We start from the raw sequence: 10,295 nt of genomic DNA, 5'->3' as shown, positions 1-10,295 counted from the left end.
TGTATTATTCTCCTTTAATGCCTTGTTTATGTGAGATAAGGCATTATGTTTTGATTACATGTTCGATAGGTTATAATAATACAACTTTCATAAAAGAATAATTAATAAAGGATGTATTACAAAACATAACAAGCGGGCATCGGGTGTGACAGGAACGAACCATCTTGGGTAAATTATGGTTTTAGAGAAAGCAAGTATGCAACATCATGAGTTAGGATACAAACCGATGAGATATAGCATTGCTAGAACACACAGATACTGTACATCACACAATTATCATTTGTTTTCAAATCAAATCCACCCATCTGTGTGCCTGCTGGCTGGCTTGTGGCTGGCAGAAGTATCCTCCGAACCAACAAGAGATCTCTTAACTGAAGAAAAAAAGTGAAGCAGCATTGGACTCCTTTCCCTAGAACACTGATTCTCACATATTAGTGGGCAGGAGGATAAACCGGCATGTTTAATGAAAATAAAACTCCTGGGCCCTTTCTTCAGATTCTTTTTTTTTTTTTTTTTTCAGATTTATCATGTAATACTGTTTTATTTTTTTCCTCCAGTTTTACTGAGATTTAACTGACATGCATCACTGTCTCTAGAGATTCTGACTCAGCAGGTCTGGGCTGGGGCTCCGCCACTTGAATTAGTAACAGGAGCCACACTCCTGAGATGCAGCGTTTCTGCACATCAGTGCTTTTCACACCACTGTGCACAAAAATCTCCCAGGGACGTTTTTAAGATGCAGATCCTGATTCAACAGGTCAGGGAGGGCCTGGGACCCTGCATTCCCAACAAGCTCCCAGGGGATGCTGACGCTTTTGGTCGAGAAATCGCACTTTGCGTGGCACACTTTCGTCCATCTGGGGACAAAAGATTCTGCAGCATGCAGAGGGGGCAGGGAGAGAGCGCACTTCAGCACTCACGTTCCTCAGTCCGCAAGGCTGAGACGGGCATTACTATAAATGAACAGGGCTTTCACTGACCTTCCCACCCCGCAGACTGAGGCGCTGCACTGCAGTGGGCCGCGTGACCAACCCTGGGCCGCCTAGGAAGGTGGTGCGTTAGCTCCACCGCAAACCCTGGGAGTTTTTCATCATACTGTCCTGAGGGACTTGCCGACACTGAACCAACTGTGCATCTGGATCTTGGCTGTGAGGTTAACAACTCATGCAAACAGTGCTAATTCCGAAGCGCTGGCACTCCTTTACACGGCACAGGATCCCTGTACACCCACGTGTCTGAAACCATCTAGAGGCTGTCCTAACCGCAGGCGGGTAGAGGCCTCGGCGAGTTCAGATCGGGGCGGAGGACTATGGAATTATTGCAGGTCGTCGGAGGACCCACGGCTACAGACAACGGTTTTCCACGTATGTTCTATATTTTAAATGTGTGTAGAGATCATTAAGATAAATGTTTAAAAATACCCAAAGTGTGGATAAATTCAGATTAGTTATGGGACATTGTGTCTTTTCTCAATTAGTGTTTATTAAAAGGCATCATATATCACGCGGGGGCTTCACAATATTCTGACCTTAAAAAGCGGTTCTCAGCTTCCGGAACATTCACAAGAAGTGGCCTGACAGAAGGACATTCAAATCCTCCAGCATTTCAGAGAATAAGATATATATGTGTCACTATTAAATATATAAATTTAAAGAAAATAATGCTCAAATTCTAGATGGCTGAATCACTCCCTTTGTAAATCAAGAAAGAAAATGTTGGCACAGAATTTGATCTCAGATGTTTTAATAGGGGCGCTTATGCACTATGTACAGGATTCTCTGCCAAAGGTGGCCTGGTCGCTAGTGACCCGAATGACACCAAAAACCAAGGGCAGCTCAGGGGCCACTAAACAGTGACTGTCTTGGACGGCTTCACATCTTCAATCTCAGAAGACAGCCAGCGGTACGTGCGGTGACGTCGCAGCACCTCGATGGCCTTGAGCTCCAGGGGCGTGGCCTGAATACCCAGGTCTTCCAAGCCGGGCAGGTGAGGCAGGGTCATGTCTGTGATGTGAACCTGTGAGTAAACAAGACGCGCAGAGAGCACTGAAAAGCGGCCAAGGACACGGAGTGCTGGCCTCGCAAACACTCCAACCCGCAAGCCGGCCTGAGTCCCGCTGCTGAGACTTCACTGGTTTCAGAGGCTACGGGGCAGGGGCTGATGCCCGGGACCACCCAAAGCAGACCACAGAAAAGGGCTTGTGGAGGGAAACGCGAGTGTCAGCTCAAGGTCTATCCGCGAGTACAAAACACAGGCTCCGGTGAGGGTTACACAGCAGTCGGTCTGGGCTGGAGCAGACAGGTCGTCACATCTGTGAGGCTCAGTAAAGAAACAGGAGCTGAGGGCTTCCCTGGTGGCGCAGTGGTTGAGAGTCTGCCTGCCGATGCGGGGGACACGGGTTCGAGCCCTGGTCTGGGAAGATCCCACATGCCGCGGAGCAACTGGGCCTGTGAGCCACAACTACTGAGCCTGCGCGTCTGGAGCCTGTGCTCCGCAACAAGAGAGGCCGCGACAGTGAGAGGCCCGCGCATCGCGATGAAGAGTGGCCCCTGCTTGCCTCAACTGGAGAAAGCCCTCGCACAGAAACGAGGATCCAACACAGCCATAAATGAATAAATAAATAAATTAATTAAAAAAAAAAAAGAAACAGGGGCTGAGGCAAAACCAGCCCATCCCGAGGATCCCCTGGGCCTGTTCTCCGAGCACAGCTTTCTGCCTCGGTTTTGCTGAATCAAGATTATTCAGCGACAATCCATGAACCTTTGTCTCCAGCTCTACTTAACCTGGCTGACCAATGATGACGATAGATCTAAAAATCCAAACCCACCTTGTTTGGAGGGAAGGAGGGTGAGCCCTGAGCTTCCAAAGACCCCGGCTCGTCCGCAAGCAGACGAAGAGGCTCGGGCTACACCCGGAGCAGCAAGCAGCCCATCCTCCCACCTGAGCACGCCTGCCATCCTTCCACCGAACAGCTGTCGCGCCGTCTCCCCAGGTCAAATCCAAAACCCAGCAGCCTGCTGCCCCAACACTTCCTCAGTGACAAATGTAAGAGGCGCATCCGTCAGACACGCTGAGGCGTCCCGGCCATCAGTTCTCCCGCCCGATCTTTCCTGAACATAGAAAGGACACCTTGGGATAACAGCTGCCTGTTTACATCTGTTCCCCAAGGACTATGTTTCCATCCTGTTAACATTTTAGCTTTTAAGTAACATTCAGAGGACACTCTGGCTGCTGCTTGTTGGTAAAAGGCCACTAGGTTTTCAAAGGTAGAGACGGCAGAGCGTGTGTATTTTATTTTGTATCCTCCCTAGAAACACTTCTACACAAACACTTCTACACGCAGTGGGCAAACGATCAGCGAGGGAGACCAGCCTGGAGACAGCGGGATGGGAGGGGAGCAGGGCACCGCAGGGGACGAGAGGCAGCGGGGGCCGCTCCAGAGGCCAAGGAAGGGATGAGCTACCCTCCTGGATCAGAGAGGGTACAGCGGAGACGACCATTTCCTCTACCCTTCTGGAAGCGGAAAAGTTTCAATGCTATTATGAACATTTTCATAATAAAAAGCGGAATAAAAAGGTAGGAAGAGGGAGGTGAGATCTAGCATACAGCTGCTTTCCCATCAATACCTGCTGACGGGCCAGACCTGTGCTGTCCAATACAAATTGAATAAAACTCAAATCTTATTTCTGCAGTCACACTAGCCGTATTTCAGGCGTTCCACAGTCACTGTTGCTCGTGGCTACTTTCTGAACACTAGAGATGACAGAACATTTCCATCGCAGCAGGAAGGATGGGACAGTACTGTTTAGACGGGTAAGGAAAGGAAGAAATCATGGAGGATTTCCAGATTTTTGGCTTGAGCAACAGAGAGAACGGTGATATCACTAACCGAGCTGAGAGGGGCTAGGCGAGAAGCGGGTTTGCCATTGCACTCTCGGACGAGCCGTGTTTCGGATAACTATCACACAGCTAAGCAGATGTGAGGCCTGCAGCTGGGTGGGCAGGGAGGCCATGCAGGGCTGGAACTGAAGCCGCTGCCAGGAGCTCACAGACAGCGGCCGGAGCCCGGGGCGAGATGAGGGTCGCTCAGAGAAAGAGCAAGGACAGGAAAGGGCTGAGGACAGAGCCCTTGGTCCCCACCGTCAGAGACCAGGGACAGAGGGTGAACCAGGGAGACCGAGTGAGCACGAGAAGCACGAGAATGTGGAGAGCCCAGGTGGAAACCGGGGTTTCAAGAGGACAGGAGGGGCGCCTCTGCCCAATGCGGCTCACAGATGGGGTGAGCGCAGGTCAGAGTGCTGACCGCTGGAGTTGGCGGCACAGTGGCCCCAGGTGACCGGGAACAGAGCCGGGTTCGGGGAGACACGGAAATAAAAGCCAGGAGTGGGGTAAAGCAAGAAGGAGGTAAGAAGCTGTCAACCACAGGTAGAGACAGCCCTTCTGAGGAGTCTGGTGCACGCGGACACAGACACACAGGGCAGTGGCCAGACGCGACGGGCCCAGGGAGGGACTTCGGCCTTAAAAAAACACAGGGCTAGTGTTCAGGCATGTCTGTCTGCACGTGGATGGAGAGGATCCAGCTGAAGAAGGAAAACTGAAAATGCCAAAGATAGGACCCCGAGAGGCTGGGCGTGGGCGCATTTTGTGCACGAGGGAGGGGCTGACCTCAGACACGAGGACGGCAGACAAGCACGTGGAGATAAGCCAGGCGAGCCCGTGAGCAAGCCCGGCGCTCACTCACCCATCTCCGCGGCTCTCTGCCCGGCATCCGCCCGGGCAAGTGTTCATCACCCTCATACTCACCCGCTCCACTTTATCCCTTGTGGTCCAGGGCTCAAACGGACTCAGTTCAAAGAGTCGACCTAGCCATCTGGAAAGAGGAATGAACAAGGCACACAGGCTGAGCGTCTCTGCTCGACGTTCAAGCCAAGCAAGCAAGGGGGGCTGCCGGGGAACCAGGAAGTCCCTGCAGGGTTTAAAGAAACTAACAAACATCCGAACCTCCTGGCCCCAGTGCCTGGGAGGTCACCTCGCCTTTCAGGCCAACAGCCTGACCACCTCACTCTGGCTCTCCTAGGCTCCCACCAAAGGGACGGTGAATCGGAAAAACCAACATACAGTACAGCTGCCTCACCAACAAGACAAACAAAAGAGATCCAACGTTCAGTGACATCTGTCACATTCAGTCAAGGTTAAGCCCCAGACGTTCAAACAGGCTTCTGTCAAGGACACAGGGCAAGCCAGGCGGTATGCAAGATAGAAAGCGTGAGCCTTAAAAGTAGGGGCCCCGAGAGAAGCAAAAAATCCAAAAGTAAGGAGGTGCCTAAGATCTACGGTTCAAATCAGGAAGCCAAGAGAAAACCCGGACAAGAGGGGCCACCTGCCTCCTCAGCACCATCTCTTCACCCTACTGAAACCCGGGGGTCTCCTTATCTGCCACCTGAGCTCCTGTCTCACGTGTCTTCAGGACAGGGAGGCCCCCTAGGAATTCCTCGGGGCCCCCGCAGATGACTGGAGGCGGAGCTGCGAGCGTGTGCTTTGAGCAGCAACCATCCCCATGGCCAGGCCAGCTCTGCTTTTATCTGGTTGTCCTAACAGGCCTTTAGGTCAGAAGTCATCAAACCCAGGGTTCCGCAGCTTCTTAAAAACCTGAAAAACATCATTCCAAAGGGAGGTATAAAAAAATGAAAAAGGAAGCTGAAGATTGGTCAGAATTTCTCCAGGAACATAGCAAGCCTCAGATTCCAGCCAACCTGTTCCAATGGCAAAAAAAGGACACTTTACTGGCTTAAAAAAAACAAAACAAAACAAAACAAAAAACACCGCTTACAATCCTCCAACTCTGCTCTGGTTCTACGCTAACAGATCACCTCCAGTCTGTATTTTCGGGTTCTCGGGGGCCACGCCATGGGCATACGCCAGCTCCAGGATAAGCCTCAGCTGTAGGCACAACCGCGAGAGCAGCTCCCTGCAAACTGGCTGATACCCCTCCACTGCCCCGAGGCCCCCGCCACAAATGACCTCACCACTAGCTCCAGTGGATGCCCTTTTGTCTGTATCTTACCTGACTTTTCTACAGCATTTCATTCCATAAACATTAACAAAAGGCCTACTGTGTGCCTAACACTGTTCTAGGTGCTGAAGACACAGATGTGAACAGAATAGCAAAGCTCTTCTCCTTAAAAGTAATTCCCTCCTTAAAGCACCCCCTTTCCTTCGGTACCCAGGAGGCCACTCTCTCCATTTTTCACTTAAGCATCTGATGACTCTCTTCTAGCTTCCCTGATAAACTCCTCTTGCTCCGCTGGTCCTTTAAATGGAGATACTCCTCAGCCCTGCTCTTCCACTCGGTCTCCACTCTGCCCCACTCACCTCGGAGCCACTGGGAGTGTTAAATGAGATGAAGAAGGCAGCCTGAAAGATGGAACACTCCCAATAAATATTACCATCACACTGCCTTCTAACTGTCTATCTCTCTGATACTTCTGTTAGGTCAGAAGCTTTTTTGAGGGTTTACTGTAACATCCTGAGTGCCTGGTACATTGCCTAAGACACAGCAGGCAACAAGAAATGTTTGTTGAATGACTGAATGACCAAACGAATGAAGAAGTGAGCTGCTGTGTTGCTTCATCAGTCAATCTCTGGCAAACTGGATGTGAAAGTCTCCCTGACCAGGACCTCAGTGTGTGATCATTCCAAGATGCTAAACCTACAGAGGGGAGAAGTGAAGCAAGAAGCAGGAAAAGCAAATAAGGCAACTGCAGGAAGCGGCTGAATTGACCTGGCTCCTTTCCCCAACCCCGGGATCAGATTGCCTTAATGAAGGAGGGCCCCTTTCCCCCTCCTGGGTGAGTGGATGAAACAGAGGGAAACTTGATTCCTCCTTCACATGACCTGCCAAGCAAGACGCTGCCAATTAAACCCAGTGGCTTCTAACAGGAGAATCTGAAGACCTGCAGATTCAACCTTCCAACACAGTGTTTTTCTTACCCACAAATCAACATTCCCTTTCTTAGACTCCTCTGGCTCTTTCCTAGATGAATGTCAAGATATCAGAAGCACCTCCTGGTTAGAGATTCCCAGATTTCACCGCAACGGACGTACTCCCTCTAACCCCTGGGCGGGAGCATTACAAACGAAGTCTCTAGTTAGCTCTTCTCTAGAAGGCACAAAAAGCAGCGCTTTACTTACTGATATGCAAAATGTGGCAAAGGGTAGGCCAGGAAGGGTCTGTGAGCCACGGCAAAGATGTACTGCACCAGGTCAAAGAGGACGTACCGACTGGGCCTACAAACAGAAAATTCACAGTTCTTCAGATTATTTGCTCCTCACAAACTTTCGTTCTTAATTTTACAAAATAACATCTTTCTTATGAAAAAGGAAACACATATGCTCTATAGGAAATACAGATTAGCACAAAGAAAAACCACCCACCAAAGATGAAGTTAATAAACTTAATATATAATAATAAACTTAACTTCTCATCCCCTTATATTTTAAAATTTAATTTAATTAATTAATTTTAAAATTTCATTTATTTATTTATTTTTACTTATTTATTTTTTGGCTGCATTAGGTCTTCGTTGCTGCGTGTGGTCTTTCTCTAGTTGCAGCGAGTGGGGGCTACTCTTCATTGCAGTGTGCGGGCTTCTCATTGCGGTGGCTTCTCTTGTTGCAGAGCATGGGCTCTAGGTGCAGTCTTCAGTAGCTGTGGCACACGGGCTTAGTTGTTCTGCGTCATGTGGGATCTTCCTGGACCAGTGATCGAACCCGTGTCCCCTGCATTGGCAGGCGGATTCCTAACCACTGCGCCACCAGGGAAGTCCCTCATCCCCTTATACATTTTTTGCTTTTATAAATATAAGATCACACAGGTCATCGTATTCTGTAATGTCTTTTTCATTTAACATTAAATCCCAATCATCTTTCTGTGTCACTAAATATTCTAGTGCATGCTTAATGGTTGCCCATATTGTATTGCAGGTAATCATAATTATTTTATCACCAATTCTCAGGTTTTGGATATTTAAGCTACTAAAAATATTTTTCTTTTATAAAATAATGTTTTAATGAACATTCTTGTTGTAAATATTTCTATATATCCATAATTATGTATCTGTAATATATTCCAGAAGTAGAACTAGCTCAAAGTATATTTTGAAATTTTAAGGCTTTTATCAAAGCCTTAAGGCTTTTATCAAACCTCTTCCAAAGAGGTTATATCAACTTAATAGAAAATGCTAGTAGTCTCCTCACCAAAAATGAGTTTAGTCATAAAAAAATGAGCAAACAAAATTTTGTCCATCTGCCAGGTAGAAAAAGGTACCTCAACATTTTAATTAGCATTACTTTAATATTAGAGATTAATTTTTTTCTTCATATATTTTTGGCCATTTACATTTATTGCTTTTCTCTCTTTCCTCCTGGAGTCTCTTTCTATAAGAATGGTTTGTAAAAATTTTTATATTTAAATGATATAGTTGGAAATATCTTTTATTGTTTATATTACTGCCTTTTAATGTTTAATTGTCTTGTGGCATACAGAAGTTTAAACAGTTCATTTAATCAAAACTACTGACTTCTTTTACTTCACTATTTGGTTTTATATTTAGAAAATCCCTCTATAGTCACTAGTGACATAAATAAATGTCCACATATTTATTCTAATGCTTTGTTTTTTTACCCATAAAATAAGTCATCCTGCCATGTATTTTTGTATTGATATAGGATAAAGATGTATCAGCATTTACTGAAAAATCTACCCTTTCCCCATATTTTGAAATATCACCCTTATCACACTCTATTCTTACATATATTTGAGACTGTTTCTGGACTTCCCGTTCTATTCCACTGATCTGAATAGTTCTGTACCAGTATAACCTAGCTTTAATAACTATTATTGCTTATAATACACTTTAATATCTCTTCACCCATTTCCTAATCTCTTTGTCTTAGAAAGCCTGTGACAGCTGAGAGCTGAATTAAGGCAATTCAGTGAGAACCTCATCATTCTGACATTTTCACCAAAAAAAAACACCCCAAAACAAAAAGAAACAAAAAAGAAGAAGAAAATGTCAGCTAGGGGAACTACCAGACAAAGCCCTCAAATAGCTTCCTTCAAGTTCCAGAAATCACTGCATATAATACATGCTATGCCAAAGAACAACTGCAATCTTCATGATGACAAGCAATACTGGTATCTTGGGCAAACTAACTATGTCATACACTTGCTCTTCAGCTGTTCTAAAACCCTTTGTGTTCCATTAACTGTGACTCAAAGACTGGTCTATGTGCCCCTGCTCAGAAAAAGGTACACTGAAGGCTGTGTCCTTCCCAGCTTAGATATCATGGTTCGATACTGTAGTCATTCCTCTGCAAATAAATATCCTCAGCAAAACCTTGTCCCCAGCACCTCTCCACTATCCTAGCGCAGCAAAACCCCTTCTCTGGTTAATCCAAGTATCTGCCTTTGTGCCTGAACCCCCAGCAAGACACAGTTGCAGAGAAAACAGCCCTGGGCTAACTGGCTTCCTCTTACATTTCTGATCATGAGTTTCAAGGGGAAGACTCAGCTCTGCTTTGCAGTCCTACTGTGCGCTCCCAGGAGTGCTCTTTTCCTCTTCTCTCAGGGAGTGCTTCCTATCTTCTTTTCCGTCCTCAAATTTTCCATATACCTCTCTCACCCACCCCATCCTGCCTTTTAGCTGATGATCTTGTCTTTTCATCTTTTTCTTAATGATGTCTTATGAAGTACGAAAGTTTTTAATTTCAGTGAAGTGTAATTTATCCATTCTTTTCTTTGATGGAGTATGCTTTTGATGTCGTATCTACAAAATCTTTGCCTAACCCCAGGTCTAGAAGATTTTTAAATGTTTCTTCCAAAAGTTTTATAGTTAAATCCTTACAGTTAGGCCTTGGATCTATTTTAATTTTTTGATGTATGGTGTGAAATCAGAATCTATGCTCACCTTTTTGCATATGGATTGTACCATTGTTGAAAAGATTATCATTTCCCCATTGCAATATCATGGCACCTCTGGCAAAAATCTATCGTCCATAAACATAAAGGCTGATTTCTAGACTATCAATTCTGTTTAATTGACTTCTTTGTCTATTCTTATGCCAGTACCACATTGTCTTTATAATTATAGCTTTCAAGTAAGTTTTGAAATTGGAAAGCTTAAGTGCTCCAACTTTATTTTTCTTTGTCAAAATGGTTTTGGCTATTGTGGATCTTTTGCATTTCCGTATAAATTTAGAATCAATTTGTCAATTTCTGCAAAAAAGCATGCTCA

At 46.1% G+C, this 10,295-nt stretch overlaps 1 protein-coding gene across 1 annotated transcript in view; it reads right to left on the bottom strand.

Moving 5' to 3' along the window:
* Positions 1-1,726: 1,726 nt before the first annotated feature.
* NDUFA9 (NADH:ubiquinone oxidoreductase subunit A9) overlaps positions 1,727-10,295 on the bottom strand; it is a 29,952-nt gene continuing 21,383 nt past the window's right edge. Inside the window, exons 9-11 of the mRNA XM_082350002.1 lie at positions 7,192-7,287; positions 4,804-4,870; positions 1,727-2,016 (exon numbers count right to left, since the gene is read on the bottom strand). Coding sequence (XP_082206128.1) covers positions 1,846-2,016; positions 4,804-4,870; positions 7,192-7,287 — 334 coding nt within the window. The 3' untranslated portion in view covers positions 1,727-1,845. The remainder of the gene's footprint in view (positions 2,017-4,803; positions 4,871-7,191; positions 7,288-10,295) is intronic.

The sequence above is a fragment of the Balaenoptera borealis genome (assembly GCF_965194805.1).
Source record: "Balaenoptera borealis genome assembly, chromosome: 13".
Taxonomy (NCBI): Eukaryota; Metazoa; Chordata; class Mammalia; order Artiodactyla; family Balaenopteridae; genus Balaenoptera; species Balaenoptera borealis.
The sequence above is the reverse complement of the archived record's forward strand: the minus strand, read 5'-3'. Positions and strand labels throughout refer to the sequence as shown.